The following is a 22438-nucleotide window of genomic DNA, read 5'->3' as shown; positions in this document are numbered from 1 at the left end:
TGAAGAAAGATAGTTATAATTTTTGAACGGAATAGTGGTGGAATTTAGGTATATATAGCAATGTTGTCCAAATCCGCTTGAAGAACAATTATAAGAGCATATCTTGTTTTGAACAACATCTAAATTGGAATAGAGATAGATATTTCCACCATATCCATCATATCCTTTAGAACCTTTGGAATCACCTATATGATTTGAATGGAATAATGACGATTCAAAAAGTATTTTAATATTTGATGTAGCGGCATTAGTAAAATTAATGAATCTCGAATTTTGTATTGAAGTTATTTCAACAATGTAATAACTATGGGAGTTTAAAAATCTTCCTGAATAGTAACTATCGTTTTGTCCGGAATAAAATTCATCCCAACTTAGATCGAAATTCAAATTTATCAATTTTTTCGTTTGTAAGCAAATATGTGCATGGACTAGTTGTTTCACAGCGATGTATAGATTTTGGTGTCAATTCTTGGATTCTGTAATGCAATTTTTCGGAATTGAGAACAATTTATTTTTGAGGGGATGTTATGAACGTTTATCAATTGGTGATATCCCCATAATTTTATATAAAATGTATGCATATAATTACTGTTATCAATCAATAAACGGCACCTCAGCTAACATTTCATATTATGCCTTCTCAGGTTTAACTGCGGTGATCTGTTTTGCCTCGGCAACAAGTTTAAATAATGCAACGAATATCAGTTCAGATTCTAGCTTCAATTCATTATATAACTTTATAGGAAATGATACGTATTATCCAAATACAGCAACGGATAATCGATTTTCACAAGTTTTATTCTCTCCATATTTCAGAGAAACAGCAAACTGTGTTTCTGATAGCGCGGGATCAGATTCATGGGTTAATTTATCTTACACACTTAATAATACTTATAATGAAATGCGCACAGTTTTACTTTATGTCAAAAGTGGTACTGTTGTTCGTGAAAAAGAAGGATTTATATGCTCACGTAATACAGCTAATTACTCTTCAATTCCAAATACTAAATCATACATTACAGATACAATTACAAAATTTAGGAATACAAATCCTAACGCACTTATTCAAGTGTTTGAATATCCGCGTATATTTAAGTATTTCGGCTATGGAGCTGTTTATGAACTTGCGAACTATTCATATTTTGCCAATGCGCCATTAGATGACAGATCTCCGAGAGATTTGTCCAGAAGAGGCGGTATTTCATATAAATGTGCTGCAAAATCATGTCAAGGGCATACATTTATTGATAGAAGAACTGATGAGAGACAGGATGTTCATGACTACGTATACAAAGCTACAGTTTATTCCCAAATCGCTAACGATGCTCTTAATGCCCTTCCGAATGCTTCTTAAGCAATGTTTATCTTTATGTTGTTAATTTTGTATTAATATTAAACTTGTTTTTATTTTGTTATTAATTAAACAATTGTATTTTAGTAACTAATAGTATTATGCCTATTATCATTACATCAAAGTAAGATATAGATTCATTCAATACCGAAACTATTTTTTGTCAGCTTCTATCGGCGCGCAGCTCAGCTGATTTATTTATATCGCTCTAAATAAGACGAAAAAAAAGTCATTTGTGTGTAAAAAGAGTGTAGTACCAATTCTAGTTTTTTTTTGAATTGTGGAGAAAAGTCAAATGTATGTAAAAAGAGCGTAGTAGCAATTCTATTTTTTTTCAGATTTTTTGTAAAGTTACGATTTTTTTTTCAAAAACGAAATAGGCCATGGATCTGAATTTCGAATACATTGCTGCTTATATCAGCGATTATATTAATAATGAAAACTTCTTCGATACATTTGATATGAGGGATATCAAAATAATCATGAAAAATTCACATTTGACAGCTGATCAGTACGTTACTCTTCTTAAACAATCTTCATCAACTCTCAATTCCAAAGAATTATATATCTGTACAAGGAAGGCAAACGTTCGTGTCCAAAATCTCGAAGAAGTTGTTTCAATTCTTAACTCTGTGAAAAGATACATGAAATTCAATATATTTGATGGCATTACAGATTTTTTAAAACAGAATGAGAAAGTTATAAACGATTCTACGAACGAAAGAGAAATAATTCAAGATAAATCCAAAGCTTTTCAAAAAGAAAATGAAAATGCAACCAAAGATACTACTGTCAATGTAACTAATGAAAATTACAATCATTCACGCGATATTTTAACTAAAATCACAGAACTTAAGAAATCTAGTGATTTTGAAACAGTTTACAAATTCCTTGATGAACTTTCTTCGACAGGAAACCACGAAATGATTTCAAAATCAGTCGAAGAAGGACTTTGGAAAAAGATTGCTCCTAAAAAAGATAAATATGATTCTCGTAAGAGAAATGTTCTTCATTTTGCAAGTGAAAAAGGAAATCTCAGACTTGTTCAATCACTCATCGAATGTGGTTGTGACAAAGAATCAAAGGATAATGATGGATGTACTCCACTCATTTGGGCAACAGAAAATGGTCATCTTGAAGTTGTTAAATATCTTATCTCTGTTGGAGCTGATAAAGAAGCAAAGAATAATGATGGAAAGACTGCTCTTGATGTTGCAAGTGGTTCTGTGAAAGAATACTTTTTGGAAGACAAAACCAAATAGAGAAGAAATTTAGGCAATGATGTATTCAAATGGTAAAGTAAGAGATTATTTAAAAACTATTTGTGCCAATTAACTCAATCATATTCATATCTAAAAATTCACTTTGTCAACTTTTCAATATATTTTTGAAAAAATGAAGGGGAATTCATTTTTTCCCCAATGAATTTCCTTATTTTGTTTTACTTTCAAATCAACTAGTCACATGTTATATCTAGCAAATTCTATTAGCGGGCCGATATATGTTGATAATTAGGGTTGTTAAAAATATCAAAAATTAGCGTTTTGAAGACACAATGGTGTCTTATAATTTTCCCTTCCTTATTGGCGTGTAGAAATAAATGCGCCAATAGATTGAAGAAGAAGAATTGTTTTTCTCTTAATGAACTTTAATGCTTTTGATATAAGAATATTAAAAACATTAATATAATTTCGATTTCGGAAATTAAATTTCCAAATTTTTTGTCGATTTCGGAAATAACAGGATCCCGCATCCAACACGCAACAACAAAACACAAAACACACTTTTTGGTTCTTTCATCGTTTTAATCGTAATTTATGTAATACATGATTTGGATAAATTTTACAATAATAGAACCAATATTATATTCTTTTCAAAGATTCTTGCAAATCATCAAAAATAATTGTATTTTAAAAAACGATCAATTTATCCTTTCATTATTTTAAACTTAAATTAGTTTTTATGATTGACTAAAGCAATCATATTTATTCATCATTAAATAAACAAAAAAAAATAATATTTGAGAGTTATTTCAAAAAAAACACATTGAATTTATTAATTTGTCTCAATTTCAGTATTATAAATTTTTATAATTTCAATATTTTGAAATACACTTTTTAATATTTCAATATTTATGATATTTCAATGTATTAAGTGGTCTCAAATTGAGCTTCTCAAATATAAGTTGGCCTATTCAAATAATAAAATTAAATAATATTTAAAATAATAAATAAAAGTGATTGAGGTCATAGCAAAACAGCTGTTTCAGTCATTAATTCTTAAAAATAAAAAGGGTAAAAACTAAATAGAATGGGTAAAATTCAATAGTGTCTGTGCTATCGTTCAATTTGAAGGTGCCTTTTGAAACCGCAAGACACATTGAATTTTTGAATTCAAATTATGAAATTTCAAAAAATTGATGCTTATCAGCCAACAATTATTATTATATTGCTTGATCCCTTCTATATCTATTACTTTTAACCATATCTTGTTATTATTTTAAAAATTATCGTTTTTCTCTCAATTTTGAACAGTTTATTCACTCTATTTTTTATTTAGTGTGCACGAATTCAATTTTTGTGAGGAATTCAAAGCCCACAAATTTGAATAAACAAGAATTTTTGAATTGTGGAAAAAATTTTTGAATTGTGCAGAAATGTCAAATGTATGTAAAAGAGCGTAGTAGCAATTCTATTTTTTTTCAGATTTTTTGTAAAGTTACGATTTTTTTTTCAAAAACGAAATAGGCCATGGATCTGAATTTCGAATACATTGCTGCTTATATCAGCGATTATATTAATAATGAAAACTTCTTCGATACATTTGATATGAGGGATATCAAAATAATCATGAAAAATTCACATTTGACAGCTGATCAGTACGTTACTCTTCTTAAACAATCTTCATCAACTCTCAATTCCAAAGAATTATATATCTGTACAAGGAAGGCAAACGTTCGTGTCCAAAATCTCGAAGAAGTTGTTTCAATTCTTAACTCTGTGAAAAGATACATGAAATTCAATATATTTGATGGCATTACAGATTTTTTAAAACAGAATGAGAAAGTTATAAACGATTCTACGAACGAAAGAGAAATAATTCAAGATAAATCCAAAGCTTTTCAAAAAGAAAATGAAAATGCAACCAAAGATACTACTGTCAATGTAACTAATGAAAATTACAATCATTCACGCGATATTTTAACTAAAATCACAGAACTTAAGAAATCTAGTGATTTTGAAACAGTTTACAAATTCCTTGATGAACTTTCTTCGACAGGAAACCACGAAATGATTTCAAAATCAGTCGAAGAAGGACTTTGGAAAAAGATTGCTCCTAAAAAAGATAAATATGATTCTCGTAAGAGAAATGTTCTTCATTTTGCAAGTGAAAAAGGAAATCTCAGACTTGTTCAATCACTCATCGAATGTGGTTGTGACAAAGAATCAAAGGATAATGATGGATGTACTCCACTCATTTGGGCAACAGAAAATGGTCATCTTGAAGTTGTTAAATATCTTATCTCTGTTGGAGCTGATAAAGATGCAAAGAATAAATATGGATCTACTCCACTCATTTGGGCATCATCTAATGGTCATCTTGAAGTTGTTAAATATCTTATCTCTGTTGGAGCTGATAAAGATGCAAAGAATAGTCTTGGATGGACTCCACTCATTTTAGCATCATCTAATGGTCATCTTGAAGTTGTTAAATATCTTATCTCAGCTGGAGCTGATAAAGAAGCAAAGAATAGTCTTGGATGTACTCCACTCATTGAAGCATCAGAAGAAGGTCATCTTGAAGTTGTTAAATATCTTATCTCAGCTGGAGCTGATAAAGAAGCAAAGGTTAATAATGGATCTACTCCACTCATTTATGCATCAATTAAAGGTCATCTTGAAGTTGTTAAATATCTTATCTCTGTTGGAGCTGATAAAGATGCAAAGAATAAATATGGATCTACTCCACTCATTTATGCATCAATTAAAGGTCATCTTGAAGTTGTTAAATATCTTATCTCTGTTGGAGCTGATAAAGAAGCAAAGGATAATGATGGAAAGACTGCTCTTGATGTCGCAAAAAGTTCTGTGAAAAAATACTTTTTGGAAGACAAAACCAAATAGAGAAGAAATTTAGGCAATGATGTATTCAAATGGTAAAGTAAGAGATTATTTAAAAACTATTTGTGCCAATTAACTCAATCATATTCATATCTAAAAATTCACTTTGTCAACTTTTCAATATATTTTTGAAAAAATGAAGGGGAATTCATTTTTTCCCCAATGAATTTCCTTATTTTGTTTTACTTTCAAATCAACTAGTCACATGTTATATCTAGCAAATTCTATTAGCGGGCCGATATATGTTGATAATTATATTTGCCACATTTATGAGATGAAATGGTTTAGTAGTGCCCGCCTATTTGATAACTATAACTAACTAGAAAAGATATATAGTGTCTCCAAGAGCAAAAATAATGGAGGTTTATAAAATTCATCGCAACAAAAAAAAAATCCGACGAATTGGATATCATTCTTTTAATTGTATGTAGATAAAAAAAAGATGAAACTTGCAATAAAATTCTAATAAAATCAAACTCTATCTTTTACAACTTACTGTTGGAAATTTGCGATAATTTCCATGTGTTCTTTAATGTATTGAAGTTGTGATTCATTATTATTAGCAATAGTCTTGACAAGTTCTGGGTCTGCGCTGTTAATTGCCTGAGCCAAAAGGACGATGTCGTTCGGATCGATGTATTCGAACAAAGCATCGGAACCGATGATTGTTGTAGCGAATCTTACTATTGGCTCACTCTGAATAGCGTTAGGATACTTCTGCATGAGGAAAGAGGCGAAATGAGCAGAATATTTAAGTTGGTAGTCGTGGGCACATCCAGGAAGGACATTTATGACAGCTTCCAACTCCTCCATCGAAGGAGATAATTCGTACAATTCTATGAGTGATGCCCAAAGAACTGCAGGGTCGAATTTAGTTGTTTCGTTGATTTCTTCATTCTTTATCATCTCCATTGCCAAATTAACCAATGTATTAGCTCTTGGAGCAACCAATTCCTTATTTGCCCAAACAAGGAAATTAAATGCCTGGAATAAGTTGATTTTAACATCATTGTAGTTGACATCCAAGTCCTTTTCAGCTAATTCGCATATGGAGGACATTAATTCTGTGTTTTCTGGGAAGTATGAAGAGATGATGAGATAATGTATTAATAGCGCTTGATCTAACGATTGTATTCTTGTTTTCAAATACAAACAATATGAAATTATAATTCACCTGTAAGCTTAATGAATTCACTTCCCGGGGTTTCAAAATATTCATTGAAAAACTAAAATTTTTTATTCAAATTTGGATATGTATCAAAAAATCAAGTCAAATAGGAATGAATTAAATAGAACTTGCATGTGTTGCAATTCAATCTACATGATTCTACAAATTCCTAAACATATTTAACATGACTCTTCAAGATTTGTAAGAATATATTCTGGTTGATTCATGTGGTGGATTATTGACATGAATTCAATTTGAAATCTAGTATCAATATTTGAAATCATGTATTAAAGCGAATGGAGCAAAAAGTATTCTTGAATTAAACAGCTAAATAGTTCCTTCTGGTGCACGATCGAGGAATTAATTCTTTTTGAGAAGAATATAAAAAATAATTGACAATAAAATGAAGAAAATGATAAAAGATGATGAGCTGCCAGATTCTTCAAGCTTTTTTGTTTGTAAATCCTTCTTTGATCTGATTAATTCAGCTTCTTTTTCTAATTCATTAATTTTCTCCATCATATCAGAGTTTTCGCGATCAATTTTTGCTATTTCTTGGTTTAACCTTTGAATGGCATCTTTATTATTCATTGAACTAGGAATGTCATCTGATGAATCACTGCTAGACATTTATCAAATCTCAAAATGAAAAAAATTGTGTTGCAGATCGCTAAGAAAATAGCCTATGGATAGTGCAATAGCAAGAAATTGGTGTTGTTTAGTGTAAATAAATATTCTTTTCCTATTGAAAATTAGGAAAATTTGGTGAAAATTTGTAAACTATTCAATATATCCAGCTAATATGAGTCTTTCAGAACAGCAGCTTCGTCCTTATATTAGACGTTTTGAAGATATCAGAGAGTATTGCAAGAACAACAACATCAAGGAAGCAAAGAAAATCATTGCAGAACAAGAAAAAAAGAAAACACAACCAAATAATTTACCATTTGTCGAATTATACAAAGGCGCATTTGCATTAGGTCAAAAGAATGTTGAGGAAGCGCTTGCATACTGTGAGAAAATCGAGGAAAAGAAGCCAAATGACGCACTTTTCTTAGAGTCTTTTATCAAACTTTACAGATCTACAGGTGCCGAAGAAGAATGTGTTCCGATTTACAAGAGGCTTGTTGCACTATGCCAAAAGAACGTGGAAGCTCTCACACAAGCCATAATTTGCATGTTAATTTCAGGATATTTCAATGATGCTCAAGAAACATCAATGCAACTTACACGTTTAGCCCAAGTAGAGACTAGCTTCCTCATTTGTGCTACTTGCTGCTACTTCAGAGCTCTTCATGAGAAACCACAATTCTATGCATTCGCCGCCAAGTTCTTTGAGAAAGCCCAACCAAAGCAATACGATGCCATATACATGTACGTTGAATCAATGATCAAATCAAACCAAGCTGAGAAAGCTTTGGCGTATGTTCAATCCGCCGACGTCCAGAAGATCTTATCCTACGACAAAATGGGTCTTATTAGGCTCGAAATCAGTTGTCTTCAAGCCTTAGGCAAGACAGAAGAAATTGGCAAGTTGGCCGAAAAATTCTTACGAACAATCAACGCAGAATCGATTGATGAGTGGAGATTAGTTGTAGAGCACCATCCCAACGCTTTACAAGTCATCCAGGACCTCAATAAAGGCAAGCGTCGCGGTCCAAAACTCGCAGAAATCGATTACCAAATCAAGAACGGTTCTGATGCATCAGATTTGATCATTGACTACGCAAACTCACGCCAGAACGTCGGCTACTTGTTCGGAGACCTCCGCAAGTACGTCAACGACCAGAACAGACAGAAATTGTCTGCAATCAACGACCAAGCACTTCATGAATACATCACAGGCGAATTCATTGGCGAAGTCACTAATTCAAGGTCGGCTGTCATCAAAGCAGAGCATCTCCTTAAAGAATACTCTAAGACCAATGACAGGAAGTATTTAGTTGAAGCTGCAAGTACATGTGCTTTGTTTGATGAAGCTCCAGAATGTCGTTTGATGTTAATCAGATTGGCAACATTTTTCGGAGCGACATCTTTCATTGGCGAGAACCAGACTAAGCTCAAATTGGAAGCCATCCAGTTCTTGTCATTAGGACATGTCTTCGCTGAAGGAATCATCAACCAATTGGACATTGACGAGATGAAGAGAATTTCAAATCTGACAGAACAGTTTTGTTTCAATTCGATCACTGGATTCAACCAATTCTACCAGAGATGTATCGATGACAGACACTTCATCACATTGTTGCAGGCAACAAATATCCGTAAAGAGATAATGCAGCACAGAATCAGATATCTCTACAAAGTTGTCGATCTTTGGACATCGATTTTGGAAAACGAAAAAACAGAAATTGTCAAAAACAAAATGAGAGTTTTGACACAAACAAAGAGTATCGAAGAACTCGTAAACAAGACTGATGAAACAGCACTTCCTTTATACACAGATGTACAGAAGCTTATCTACCCTGATACTTTAGATCTCGTTAAAGGTGTATCTCTTTTGACTCAGATCATTTTAGCTGAAAATGTTGATGAAAAATTGGTCAACGATATTCCAGTTTTGTACAAAGATTTCGCTGATTTCGTAAAGGAAGGAAAAGTCAGTGAAGAGAGTTCTTTGTTCTCTTTGGCATCAATGATGATGTTCGCAAAGAAACACCAGAAAAATGTCGACCAAATCATTGCTGTTGTTGACAAATACAACGAAAGAAAATTGAAGGAAATTGATGAACGTCCAAGTCCATTCAATAAGACTGTCGAGGAACAGAAGAAGAGATTAGAAAAGGCTATTAATACAATCAAGGCTTTCAAATAAAATAAAATTTCTAGAATAAAATCTATAATAAATTTATGAATTTTTCTATTTTTCACTTTAGATTTAGAATGTATCATATTAAAGAAAGTTGTTATCTTACTAATTCTTTTATATCTTTATTTGTCTGTCTGAGAATGAAAAATTTGAAATGATTTTAATAGGCAATAAGTCTGTTGAATTTATTAAATCAGTCAATAGAAAAGGAATAATAATGGTTTTTAATCAAAATATCCAAATTGAAACATCAAATCACAGTAAATGATTTGCGAAATAAACTGATAATTCATTTAAATTCGATTTTCTGCTGATTCATAATAGAGATAAGTTTTCTTCTCACCATTTCCATCGAAAATATCAAATGCTTTTCAAAAAGATCAAAATATTAGTTTATTAAAAGTGCATAAAGCTTCTTTGAGTATTTGGAATCGAGTTTAGATCAAATAAAGAGTTTAAAATACATACATTTTATAATTATACAAAAAAAAAAATTAAATATTATTTCCGTCATTTGTATTTTCAGAAGTTCCTTCTTCTTTAATTTCTTTCTTTTCATCATTGTTATGATGGTGATGTCTTCTTCTCTTTTTCAGGGTAGATTCAGTACTTTCGAGAACATGAACTTCTTTATCAGTTTCTGTAGCAGAAGAAGCTAAGGCCTCTGCTAATTTGTTTCCAGGTTTTCTTGATCTGAGTTTTGGCATTGGTTTCTCTTCTTCTTTTTCAATTTTCTGAGGAATTTCTTCTTTCTTTTCGATTTGAGGTTGTTTTGGTGTATCATCTTCATCATCATCGATTTTTACTGATGCCAAACCTGATTCAAGGAACTTATTGACCTTATTAGTCGTTGAATTTTTATCTTTCTCTGCAAACAAAGAATCAGCGTCCAATATTACAACCTTCTCTTTTGTTGTATCCTGTTTTCTCCTTCTTGACTTCTTCAAGCCATAAATTTTCTCATCATCTGAAATCATTTCTTCTTGAGTGATTCTTGCGACTTCTGCAGCCTTCTCGCGTTCTATTTCTTCTTTGTCTTCCTCAAACAGAGGAATAGGATCATCAAAACCTTCCGGTTTCTTAAGATCTTCTTTCATAATCGCATCTTCTTCAGTTGCAAGAGATTTCTGGATATTTCGGAATGTATATGATTGGTGATCTTTTCTCAATATATTAATTATCTTTTGAACAGAATATGCACGCCCGTAAACTTCTGGAAAAGTGGATGAACAAAAAAGTGGCAACCTTAAATCAAATAGTGTTTCCATTGCAGAAAACTCTTCTTCGTCAGAAGCTCTGAGGTACAGCCTGAATGCTGTGTCAACGCAGCTTGCCTGTACTCTTTCTGTGCAGTTTGCAATGACAGGTTGTAAAACTTTTTTGATTGGAAGCGAATTCTTGGAATATTCAGCAACAATGTGCGAGGAAGCCAATAACAGTTCGGTCGCATCTCTGAAATTGGGCTTGCTGAAGATCGTTGTGCAGGATTCAACGAGATGATCTCGAGTTGAAGGAACTCTGCGGGCAAGATCAAGGAATTGGGTCGCGAGAATGTCATAACATGTAAATTCACCCTCTTCTACGAAGTCAAATAAGACGTTTATGTACCAATCGAAATCTGTAATGAGATTGTAGTTTTCTGAGGCACAGAGCTTGATCGTCTTAGTGAGAATAAGGTTTCTGAACTGAAGAGATGTGGATTTCTTGAACTGGATGAAGAATTTACCGACAATACTGTCGATATTTTCTTCATTTGCAAGGGCAACGAGAAGATCAAGGGCCAAAAGCTTCGTCGCTTCATCTGGTGAGTCAAGTGAACCCGAAATAAGGTCTTTATGGCCGGCAACTAAGTTTGGTTCGACTTTTATCAGTTCAACAAAGATTTGCATGCATAAAAAGCGGAGATTTGGCTCTGGATGGGTCAGATACTGCTCAATCTTCTGAACGGCAATCGTAAAAAGCTTATTATCTGGAATTGGAATTTCTAACATGGCGCGAACGCATTCAAACACGACAGATACGGATGATGTTGTCTCTATGACAGTTTGGAATGGTCCTGCAAGCTTTTTCGGAAGTCTTGGCTCTGATAATGCGATTTTTTTGAGTAAAGAGATTAATCGTAGTAAAATCCAATTGCTTGTAACACTTGTAATCATTTTGTAAAACTTTGGTATGAGATTGATGAATATTGAAGCGTTATGTGAACAAATTTCGTTCATTACCGTGAGAGTTGTAAAAACTATTGATTTATTGTCATCACTCAAGCAAGAACGAAGTATTGAGAAGCCAACTTTAAGTGCTTCTGGGTATTTTAAGCAGACATGGTAAAAAGTAATGATTGCTTTTTGTCTAACGAATGTTTTTGTAGAAGACATAAGAGCAATGACTTCAGGAGCAAGATTTTTGGCTAGTGATGGCGATAAATAACGAGAGAATGATGATAATGCGAAATCTGCGTAATGAAAACTAGTTGAAGTAAGATCACGTTGAATTCTGTTTGTTGCCATCAACACTACTGGTGAATCGGCCTTCCATATTTGCGTTGATGCTGTGTATCCAACAAGTTTTGCTGAGAAATCGTTGTGAGACATTAATTCCAGAATTCCAAACTCTGAAAATGATGTGTCATATCCAATTAAATCGAAAAATATGACTTCTCTTACAGATTCAGAGATTTCATTAACATCATCAGAAATAAGCCCGGCTTTAATGATATCAACACGATCAGCATAATACTTTTCAGCTTTTCCATCACGTCGTGCAACGAAATATCCTCTCACTGTATCAATTAGCCTTGGTGTGACGGAAATCATAATGAAATTTAGGGGATATCAAATCTTAATCCCCCTATTTTATTTTTTTGGAAAAATTTATAAAACAAAGAAAATTTTAAAAATGAGTTTATCATATAGTGCAACTTGCAGAGTTAAAATTCATCAAGTAGGGAGTACAGTAAATAAGTCAATTATTAAATTCCGCTGTGATCAATGCAACAAATCTGTCGACGGATTCCCAGAATATTTTGCTGAATGTGCTCAAATTAATGTAGATGAATTTTATGAATCATTTGGTTTTTGCCCGAAATGCCATACACCTTGGGATCAGCTTAGGCCAATTTACGAAGCATATTTCGCTGTTGAACAATTAGATGCTGGAAATACACCAGGAATCAACGGTTTTTCTTCTATGACTTGTTTTGGAGATGGAATGAATGAAATAATGGGATTTACTGTTGATGAATTCATTGAATTAGGTAATCAAATTGGATTTAACTTGTTATTTCACTTAGCAGCTAAATTTTTGGAGGGGTCTGAGTTTATAATTCGCTTCCAAAATAATGTTTTTCAAACAATATCTTTGCCGCTTGGAAATCAAATTAATTTTAAGAGATTTCTTGATTTTAGCCCATTAGTTGATTCAAAATGTATATCCATGGCATCTGCTAATGCTTTTGAACATCTTGAAGATGATTACTTACAATATGCTCCCAATGTTAAGTTTGACTTTGATTAAAGATCACCAGAAGGATTTTTCTGGTGCTTTTACCATGCAAATTCCAATATTTTGAATTAATTTTGTAATTACAATTTCTTTGATTTTCAATTTGGAGATGAAATTCAATCTTTGATTTCAGAAGCTATCATATATATCATGTATATGTATAATTAAAAAAAATCAATAATGATATATCTGAAATCATTTTATTTGTGCAGTTGATTGTTGTCATATCCGTAACAGACCAAGCTAATTGATACAGAGAATAGTATCGAATTCATTCGGTGATCTTTTCCATAATTATTAAAAAATAATATTTATGAAATTTTGAAAAAAAAAAAAATAAATAAATATTGAAAATGGTTTTGCCATTAAGAGAAAAACAAGAATTCTCTCTTATTTTTCAAAGCTATTGATTTAAAATTTCATAATTTTGTAATTGAATTAATCGGAGAAACAAATGTTTGATTTAAATCAAGGTATTATTAAAATAGTTGACTTCAACTTGTGTCAGATTTTGGCAACCCATACTTTTACAATAAATGTTTCAGTTTGAAAAATCGTATAGGAAATGAAAGGAGGAGCTGTGGATGATTCTTGTATAGTGGCGGTAATGATTTGAGGGTATTTTGAAAATCCTGTAAAAGAAATTAAAAAAATAATATCAAATATATGATCGAAAATAATGAAAATCAAGGTAATGGTAGCGAACAATTAATGATTTACCGATTGCTTGTCGAATGATAAATATGATTTCATAAGTTTTCAAATGATAAACGAAAAAATAAAAAATAAAATTTTATTTCATTCAATCCTGAAGCCAGCGTTGCGGGTTATATTCTAGGTATGTCTCAGCAATTTATCAGTGTATCTCGAATCATTAAACGATCACTCGAAATTAATAGAAGATGTGAATTAACGCTAGCATATAAAAAGATTTTATCAGATGACCAAAATCAGAAAATATGATTCATTAATGCATTCTAATCATCATCGGATTAATCAAAAATTAATGGTTTTATTCAATTTTTATATTTCAAATTAACTGATAAAAAAAGACCACTCCATTGAAAATTTAATATTTTAATTCAACTTTGGCAGCCATTAATTTTTTATTTAAATTGAGTAATTAAAAATATGTCACAATTGTCAAAATTGAATGCCTCGTTCTTAATTTGTTTATTGACAAGTATTTATTTTTATAGGCCTTTGAAAAATTAAATTTAGGATTGAATTTAAAAAAAATTTACAGAGGACAAAGAAAAAAAATATAATAATGAAATTGAATTCATTGTTTCAATAATACACTGATTTTCAAACATTCTGGGAACTCAAGATGCTTTAATCCTTTGAATTTCTCGTAGTTTTCAGGCTCAAAGATCTCGTAATAAGTTTCGATTATATATTTGTTGACTGCAGACCAATTTTCGCAGTACCAGCAAATTAAACAATCATATATTCTTTTTGCTGATCGGTCAATATTAATTCCTGTCTTTTCTGATATCTTTTTCGCGATAAGTAGGATATCTGATTTCCTTCGTTTGCATTTTGGAAGCGCAGAAAGAATTTTTTGAACCTGATAAAATCGGTCTGAAGCTTTGCGTCTGCGATCTGCAACCACGCTCATATACTCCTGATACTGATCGCTTATCATTTTTTTAGGAGGGTCACGTAAAATTATATATATTGGCATCCCCTCTAACCGAGGTTTATCCATTTTTGCGGTAAATTGAGAGGACATGATTTTAAGACATAAGCTGTGCATTGTGAACACTATCTCTGAATCATTTATACTCTATAATAATGAATCTGCCAAAAAATTGTAAAATGGCAAAAAGAAAAAGCGATAATGATGCGTATAATTGCAAATAAAACTTCGTTTTTGCTATGAATGACTTTGTTTTGACTATAATATGGCAATGCTTGTGTTCTCACAGCTTAAATTAGAAATTAATTTAATTTTATGAATGAAATATGCATTTTGAGCTAAAATTTAGTTATATTTTGATAGACACTTGTATTTACACAATAATATCATTATTATTCCTTTGAAATAGTCTGATCAAATAATAATGATATACATCCTTTTCCACAGACACTATTAGTTTGTGGGGTGGAAAATGAATAGTACACATAGTTTCCTCATATATGTAGATGCTTGTACATAGAGTTTGACTGGGAAAATAAGTGATTTTTCGGCATTTCGAAATCTAATGCAATATTAAAGTCAGATTAAAATCTGAATCTGGGAATAATATTAATCTGTTAAAATATGAATGCATTCCTGCAACTACAGATGTTTCAAATGAAAATTGAAAAAAATCAAAATAATTTGATAACATTAGTATAGTAGTGATCAAGCCAAAAACTTATAAATTATTACCCAGCCTATGGGAATGATAGTTAGTGATCAATTTTCCTTTCTCGTCAAACTTTAAATAATAGGATGGAAATATGTTTATATAATAGAACAAAATGTAATGCTAGGTAATCATTGGAATAAATACACTAATAGATTCGTTGATAATTAGAAACAAACTATTAATTTAATGAAATTATCTGGAGAAAAGAAGAAACGAAAAGCTATTATCAAATAAAATTTAGAAATACGACAAAAGTAAAAAGAATCAAATATTATCTCCAATAAAAATAAATCAATTACGGTTGAATTTCTTGATTGAAGGTTTGGCCAAAACAGCTTCGACATTGGGAGTAGAAGCCAGTAAACCAGAACCGAATAACAAACTCAATGTGCAGCGTGCGAAGAAAATAAATGGAACTGCAACAGCGATATACTTTGTCCAGCCGGAAAGGAATGCGTACCAGAAGTTGTTCTCTATTCTAACAGCAAGCATAGGAGCTCTCATTTTGAACTTGAGTGTAAAGGTATCACATGTTCCGTAGACAAACTCTTGTGCGTTGACTTGGAAGTATGGCTGGCCGTATAAGCGAAGGTCACCGTCTGTAATAGGAAGATCGTTTTCTTCTGCGTAGTCCTGATAGCCTTCTGCTGTTGGAGGAATGTTCTTTGTGTAAGGTAATTGTTGATTGAAACCTAAGAAGCCAGAAATAGATGCCTGACAGACAGGTTCGAATGGTCTAAGAACTGTGTTGATTTTTCCTGTGAAAACATGGTGAATTGTCTTATTAAATTCAACTTTATACGGGAATTTGAGTGTTATTGAGCCTGTTTTAGATTGAACAGAAGATGTTGGAAGAATTAATGAAAATGTAATATCGTGAAGGTCTGTTCTTGAAGTTCTTTCGAAGATTGGAATAACATTAACGTCGGAAGTCATTGGAATGCTAAATGTTAAGTTGTGTTGTGCATCATATAAACTTATTTCTGATGTTGTATAAATATATGGTTGTTCATAGTTTGTTTCGTAAAGAGTGAAGAAATCTTTTGTCCATCCACAAATTAAGTATGGAAAAACAATAGCTGCTGCATAAATTATGAATGCAACAAATGTGGAGCATGATAATAGAGGAGCACTATAAGTAATAGGTATCTTTCCTTGTTGATAAAGAATCATTTTTGAATTTTCAAACGAATTCCAAAAGTGACATTAATTAGCGCTTCGCGCCGATAAATTTAAATCAAACACTTTTTTTTTCAACTACTCTTCAATACATTCAGCTCTCAATATATATACTTAATCGTTCGTTCAAAAAAACATCAATAAAATCGTGAATTCAAAACACTCAAATTCTTCATGTTTTTAACAAACATATGCTTAGTGAATACTTAGCATTGTATATATATACTTCATGGACACATCCGTCATATTCAAATTATCAGAGGCTCAAATTTCATTTGGTCCGCCTTTGATGAAGATTCAGGAGCTACAAAATGAGTTTTTTAATTGTTTTCTGTACTAAAAGTGGCAAGGATAATGATATCATTACCTATAATTATTCTTTATTCTGTTTTGCTTTTCAATAAGTATTTTTCACAGAACTTTTTGCAACATCAAGGGCAGTCATTCCATTATTATTCTTTGCTTTTTTATCAGCACCGGCTGAGATAAGATATTTAACAACTTCAAGATGACCTTTAATTGATGCCCAAATGAGTGGAGCCCATCCACCATCATTCTTTGATCCTTTATCAGCTCCAACTGAGATAAGATATTTAACAACTTCAAGATGACCTTCTTCTGATGCCCAAATGAGTGGAGTATATCCATTATAATTCTTTGATTCTTTATCAGCTCCAACTGAGATAAGATATTTAACAACTTCAAGATGACCTTTAATTGATGCCCAAATGAGTGGAGTCCATCTATAATAATCCTTTGCTTCTTTATTAGCTCCAATATAGATAAGATAATTAACAACTTCAAGATGACCATTTTGTGATGCAAAAATGAGTGGTAAACCTAAAGATTCTACTTTATAGTTACAACTTTCTATAAGAGATTTAATACGTTCGAGATTTCCTTCTTCGTATGCTTTAGTAAGGGAAATCATTTGAAAACATTAGTGTGAACAAAAACTATCAAAAATAAGTCATAAAAATATAAATATAGGATACTAATTTATAGTAGTTTCATAATGTCAAAAGTTACTTAAAGTGACAAATGAAAATTTTTCAAAAATGACTTTAAATTTCAAAAAAGTCGAGGAGGATGATATTAAAAATGCAGATACTAAGCAAGATCAAATTTTTCAACCATTTGATGTTGACACTACTCCACGATTAGGTGCTGATATAGATCCTATAGACATATTTAATGATTTATCAAACGATGTAAGAGATAGAGATCCAGATAAAATTCATAGGGACTTAGCATTATTCAGATCTGCATTAATTCAATCAAAAGATTCCATCCCTGATGAGTTATTCCACCGAGATGTATGTGAAACACTTATTTCATTAATTTGCCCAGACACAACATTAACAATTCTTATGCAAGCTCTCAATTGCGCTATTGTTTGGAGTGCAATTCAAAATGTCGACTTTGAACCTTTTCAATACGAAGATTTCTTTCAATTTTTATTCCATATTACTGTAGAACTATGCTCAAAAAAGGAAACTTTCAAGCATGGAATCTCTTCTTTAACTCTTTTGAAAAATATAATTTTTGATGGACAAAATTCTCGCAGACAATTCGTTGAAATGAATGGATTAGAAGTATTTGCATTACTTTACAACGAATTTCACCAAGTATCTCATATGAAATTAATTACATCCATTTTTTATAGCATTATGAAAGATGATGACATCATAATACCTATTGCATTAGGTCATTTCATACCAGATATGTACATGCCGACCTTCAGGAGTGATCTATCTACACTTTCAGAGTACGATATCGAAGTTTTACACTTTTTCTGTATCAAAAGTATAGAAAATGTTGTTTATTTCATGAGAAACATCGGTCCTGCCAAGTTATTTGCTGCGTATTCCACTGCATCAGTTGAAATCAGAATATCAATTTTGAAATTTTGGTCGGAACTACTTTTGTGTCCTCATCAAAGGGTTATTGATGATGCTGTGATTGTTCCATGGGATTACATCATGAAAGCGATCAAAATTGACAAAGATATCCAAGAATTGCAAAGTATGTGCGAAATTTTGATCAACGCGTTCAACCATGGCTCATCAGCCGAAGAAGGCATCTTTAGCTCCAATGTTGTGTTCGAATTATTGAATATTATTGAATTCGGCACAAATCAGATGAAAAGTGTCTCAATAAAAGCCTTGTCCGTATTAATTGAGAACAGTATTGCTTCTGTTACGAATTACGTCGTTAATAATTCTTATATCGAACAAATCGTTGAACTGATTGAATCAGACAATGAAGAAGTTGTTCACTTCACTTTAAAGCTGCTGCTTAAACTGCTTTTTACAGCTTTCCAAAATCCTGAGATCGCATTAAAATTAATTCCGAATTTGTCGCAAATAGATTTTGACAACATTGACAACGAGCTCCTTGATGACCAGGACAAGGACTATGGAGCAATGTTTGACCTTTTTGTCGACAAATCTTTGGAATTAATTGATAATCCACCAGAATTACCTCCAAAAGTACCAGAAATGGATGAAACTGTAGAAACAGAAGAGAATGATGACAAAGAAAGTTCTTCAAGCTCAGATTCTGATGAAAATGACTTGGATTTGACTGAAAAAATTGCTAGGATAATAAATGCACCACAAAAAGATGAATCTGATGGCTGGGAAGATGTTGGATAATATAAAGAATTGCTTTTTATATTTAAATATTATTTTATTAAAAATAATTTAGAATTTGTATTAAATGTTAGATTACATATAATTGTATCCGAAAAATAAATGCAGATATTTCATTTTCTTTGAAAATTTAATGAAATATTCACTTATTGGACGGAAAGCAATATTTTCGGAATTTTATATGCATCAAAACTATCAACTCTTCATATGTTGTTGATTGTAAAATGCCGGAATTTCCTACTCTTATATAAAATGTGAAAATAATGCTTTTTATTTAAGGGTGCGCACGAGAGGATCATGTAAACTTCAGAATTTAGAACCTTATTTTTAGGCATTATCTTGGCTACCTATTTAGGCTCGAAAAGCAAAAAATATCAAAAAATACAACTTGACTCCATTATGACCCTTTCATGGAGGTAGTTTTTATCCGCTAGTATTTTCCCTTTGAGTCTCTTTACAATTCGAAATCAAATTCAAATCTCAGTAGAAGAAAGGAAGAATCGACTTACTACGGTTGTAATACGAATAAATACATATATTTAATTATTTTTATTTACATAATAATTGTTTGAAGCTCATATTCCATCAAATTTTTAAATAAAAACATTAAAATGTTGAAAATGTTCATATATTTTAATAGGGTTTTGGCACTTTATTGAGGAATTACTACATACATAGTCGAACTGAACTTGATATTTTGAAATTTAAATTATTTATCAAAATTAAAATTTAACTTGAAATTTATAATTATTTAGTCATATTTTGCATAATTCTAAGTAGATTTTGTAAAAAATCAAGAAAGAAAAATTTTAACGTGCTTTATTTTTTCTTTTTTATAATAATACATATTATTATATAATTAACATATTCATAATGTTTCACCCTTTCAAAAATATAATCCTCCTCCTCTCAAATAAACGTACATACGGGTGGCCTCTTTTTTCAAAAAATTAAAATTTGAAATTTTGGGCTCAAATATTAGAGATTTTTTCAACCTTCAACGATATATGTTGTCTATATCAGACCTCCTTTCTTTTTGATACTTAACATTGTTCCTAAATCTTAGCCGTTAAGGCTGTTCTGAAAATATTTTTTTTTCGAAAAAATTCGAAAAAAATTCTTAAAATTCAAAAATCCCTTAATTCCTGAGGATTTTGGAAAAAAGTTTTTACATGAACATGTGTATATTTAGGGTTGTTAGATTCCCGACGATAGGTGTCTTGGAAGATTTGCCTGGTGTCATCATAGTGTCTTTAAATCAAAAATTTTATTTTGGAGTTAGTTTTATTGATTTTTCAATAAAAAACATTTCTAAAACAAGAAAATAAAACGATAAATATTTATATTTTATATAAGGATCTTATATATTTAAAATAAATATCATTTTATTTTTTCATTGGTGTCTGTCAAACCATAATACACTATTCAAAAATTCAATGTGTCTTGCGGTTTCAAAAGACACCTTCAAATTGAACGATAGCACAGACACTATTGAATTTTACCCATTGTATTTAGTTTTTACCCTTTTTATTTTTAAGAATTAATGACTGAAACAGCCGTTTTGCTATGACCTCAATCACTTTTATTTATTATTTTAAATATTATTTAATTTTATTATTTGAATAGGCCAACTTATATTTGAGAAGCTCAATTTGAGACCACTTAATACATTGAAATATCATAAATATTGAAATATTAAAAAGTGTATTTCAAAATATTGAAATTATAAAAATTTATAATACTGAAATTGAGACAAATTAATAAATTCAATTAACTCTCAAATATTATTTATTTCTACACGCCAATAAGGAAGGGAAAATTATAAGACACCATGGTGTCTTCAAAACGCTAATTTTTGATATTTTTAACAACCCTATGTATATTATATGAAGTATATTGATAAGGTAAAAATCAAATTTTATTGCATATTCATCGAGAAAATAAACTAACGAATCCCTCAAAATTGAGAGGGTAATCCTCCTCCTCTCAAATAAACGTACATACGGGTGCACCCTTAATTTTTCAAAATTGTGTTTAAAAACAATGTAGGTTTGATCTTATGACTGTAGTAATTTAAATAAATTGAGTCGATTCAATTGAATTCTATACTCAATTCAAAGTTTGTATCACAATTGTCAAAAATGATATTTATTCTGTTTTTTTTGAGCAGGTCCTGGAGTGAGGAATACCTTACAATTGGTACCGAACTTATCTTTCGCAAACTTGGAAATAAAGGAATATCGAAACTACAAAAAGTTATCGATATGACTGGAGAAAAGATGGAGAGACCGTCTTTGGCAGGTTCATGGCTTGCTTCATTGCTTCATGCACCAAGTAACACTAATTGTTTTGATCATTGGCGTTACTCTCAGAAAAATATCAATGCAATTCCACATCCTGAACATCATTGTATAAATAAAGATGATCTTGAATGTACACTCGATAAGTTGAACAAAACTATTATGAAAGGCACTTTAAATGGGCCTTGGCCATATAATTTTGGATTTAAAGTGTTCTTAACCTTATATATGGATTCATTTGATCCTGTTCATGTTACTGAATACTTTGATAACGATACATTCATTGATGGAGATGATAATGGTAAAAAATTCAATATTAAATTCAAAGGCAAGAATATGAGCCTACATGATTTCTGGGAAACTGGATGTGGAAGATATGTACTAAAAACGCCTTTTAATGGTAATGGATGGAAGGAGATTGAAGAAACTACAACAAGATTATATAAAAGATTGAATGACAGTAAATTTATAACGCCATGTCCTTCTGACTATGCTGGTGCCATTAATCAAAGTTTTAATTTATCAAAGGAAATTGTTTACAACCTCAGTATGATTCAGAAAGATAATGATCTTCCTGAAGAATATATTAAGACTTGTTATGAACTTACAGATCAGAGAATACTTCAGGCAGCTAATGTTGTTTCATCGAAGTTGAAGTACTTCGTAGTTCCAGATATAGTGAAAATCAAGTCAACTCCGAACATCAGTTCAACTGAAATAATTGCATGGGGAATTTTCTTCCTTGTTGCACCAGTAACAGTTTATCTTGGATGGCGACTATGCTATGCGTTGATTCAGCCGGAAGATGAGGGTAGTAAAAATGAACCACTTGAAAAGAACGATTCAGATGATAATAATGAGCCGACCGTATAAAAAAAGTAAATGATAATTATTCTCAAGTAATTAAAAGTATTTCATCCAATATTAATTTCATAATTTGAAAATATTGATAACCAGAATATGATTATTAAGTGATTGAAATAGAATGATAATTTATT

At 31.3% G+C, this 22438-nt stretch overlaps 13 protein-coding genes across 13 annotated transcripts, besides 1 other annotated feature; 7 read left to right on the top strand and 6 right to left on the bottom strand.

Annotated features, from left to right (window-relative positions):
- Positions 1-469: 469 nt before the first annotated feature.
- Positions 470-1354, top strand: TVAGG3_0160070 (uncharacterized protein; the record flags this gene model as incomplete). The annotated part of the gene is made up of 1 exon (XM_001312847.2): positions 482-1354. One exon carries the CDS (start codon positions 482-484, stop codon positions 1352-1354), a length of 873 nt encoding a protein of 290 aa, XP_001312848.1.
- A 380-nt stretch (positions 1355-1734) lies between these two features.
- On the top strand, positions 1735-2613 carry TVAGG3_0160060 (protein ubiquitination; the record flags this gene model as incomplete). The annotated part of the gene is made up of 1 exon (XM_001312848.1): positions 1735-2613. One exon carries the CDS (start codon positions 1735-1737, stop codon positions 2611-2613), a length of 879 nt encoding a protein of 292 aa, XP_001312849.1.
- Positions 2614-4076: 1463 nt separating this feature from the next.
- On the top strand, positions 4077-5583 carry TVAGG3_0160050 (ankyrin repeat protein family; the record flags this gene model as incomplete). Its single annotated transcript, XM_001312849.2, has 1 exon — positions 4102-5475. One exon carries the CDS (start codon positions 4102-4104, stop codon positions 5473-5475), a length of 1374 nt encoding a protein of 457 aa, XP_001312850.1.
- Positions 5584-5964: 381 nt separating this feature from the next.
- TVAGG3_0160040 (uncharacterized protein) lies at positions 5965-6531 on the bottom strand (the record flags this gene model as incomplete). The annotated part of the gene is made up of 1 exon (XM_001312850.1): positions 5965-6531. The coding sequence occupies one exon, from the start codon at positions 6529-6531 to the stop codon at positions 5965-5967; it is 567 nt and encodes a 188-aa protein (XP_001312851.1).
- Positions 6532-7000: 469 nt separating this feature from the next.
- Positions 7001-7270, bottom strand: TVAGG3_0160030 (uncharacterized protein; the record flags this gene model as incomplete). Its single annotated transcript, XM_001312851.1, has 1 exon — positions 7001-7270. The coding sequence occupies one exon, from the start codon at positions 7268-7270 to the stop codon at positions 7001-7003; it is 270 nt and encodes an 89-aa protein (XP_001312852.1).
- Positions 7271-7441: 171 nt separating this feature from the next.
- On the top strand, positions 7442-9658 carry TVAGG3_0160020 (N-terminal acetyltransferase-related family; the record flags this gene model as incomplete). Its single annotated transcript, XM_001312852.2, has 1 exon — positions 7443-9455. The coding sequence occupies one exon, from the start codon at positions 7443-7445 to the stop codon at positions 9453-9455; it is 2013 nt and encodes a 670-aa protein (XP_001312853.1).
- An 89-nt stretch (positions 9659-9747) lies between these two features.
- Positions 9748-12262, bottom strand: TVAGG3_0160010 (delta adaptin-related family; the record flags this gene model as incomplete). The annotated part of the gene is made up of 1 exon (XM_001312853.1): positions 9944-12262. The coding sequence occupies one exon, from the start codon at positions 12260-12262 to the stop codon at positions 9944-9946; it is 2319 nt and encodes a 772-aa protein (XP_001312854.1).
- Positions 12263-12333: 71 nt separating this feature from the next.
- TVAGG3_0160000 (uncharacterized protein) lies at positions 12334-13231 on the top strand (the record flags this gene model as incomplete). The annotated part of the gene is made up of 1 exon (XM_001312854.2): positions 12345-12962. One exon carries the CDS (start codon positions 12345-12347, stop codon positions 12960-12962), a length of 618 nt encoding a protein of 205 aa, XP_001312855.1.
- Positions 13232-14158: 927 nt separating this feature from the next.
- TVAGG3_0159990 (uncharacterized protein) lies at positions 14159-14740 on the bottom strand (the record flags this gene model as incomplete). The annotated part of the gene is made up of 1 exon (XM_001312855.1): positions 14233-14598. One exon carries the CDS (start codon positions 14596-14598, stop codon positions 14233-14235), a length of 366 nt encoding a protein of 121 aa, XP_001312856.1.
- A 247-nt stretch (positions 14741-14987) lies between these two features.
- Positions 14988-16521, bottom strand: TVAGG3_0159980 (transmembrane protein 231 family; the record flags this gene model as incomplete). Its single annotated transcript, XM_001312856.1, has 1 exon — positions 15599-16480. One exon carries the CDS (start codon positions 16478-16480, stop codon positions 15599-15601), a length of 882 nt encoding a protein of 293 aa, XP_001312857.1.
- Positions 16522-16883: 362 nt separating this feature from the next.
- Positions 16884-17417, bottom strand: TVAGG3_0159970 (ankyrin repeat protein family; the record flags this gene model as incomplete). The annotated part of the gene is made up of 1 exon (XM_001312857.1): positions 16884-17417. The coding sequence occupies one exon, from the start codon at positions 17415-17417 to the stop codon at positions 16884-16886; it is 534 nt and encodes a 177-aa protein (XP_001312858.1).
- A 122-nt stretch (positions 17418-17539) lies between these two features.
- TVAGG3_0159960 (armadillo (ARM) repeat-containing protein family) lies at positions 17540-19247 on the top strand (the record flags this gene model as incomplete). Its single annotated transcript, XM_001312858.1, has 1 exon — positions 17545-19143. The coding sequence occupies one exon, from the start codon at positions 17545-17547 to the stop codon at positions 19141-19143; it is 1599 nt and encodes a 532-aa protein (XP_001312859.1).
- Positions 19248-19418: 171 nt separating this feature from the next.
- Positions 19419-20329: a mobile genetic element.
- A 926-nt stretch (positions 20330-21255) lies between these two features.
- Positions 21256-22345, top strand: TVAGG3_0159940 (phospholipase C/P1 nuclease family; the record flags this gene model as incomplete). The annotated part of the gene is made up of 1 exon (XM_001312859.2): positions 21282-22313. The coding sequence occupies one exon, from the start codon at positions 21282-21284 to the stop codon at positions 22311-22313; it is 1032 nt and encodes a 343-aa protein (XP_001312860.1).
- Between the last annotated feature and the right edge of the window lie 93 nt (positions 22346-22438).

Source organism: Trichomonas vaginalis, chromosome IV, assembly GCF_026262505.1.
Source record: "Trichomonas vaginalis G3 chromosome IV, whole genome shotgun sequence".
NCBI lineage: Eukaryota > Parabasalia > Trichomonadida > Trichomonadidae > Trichomonas > Trichomonas vaginalis.
This window is presented reverse-complemented; position numbering and strand designations above follow the sequence as displayed.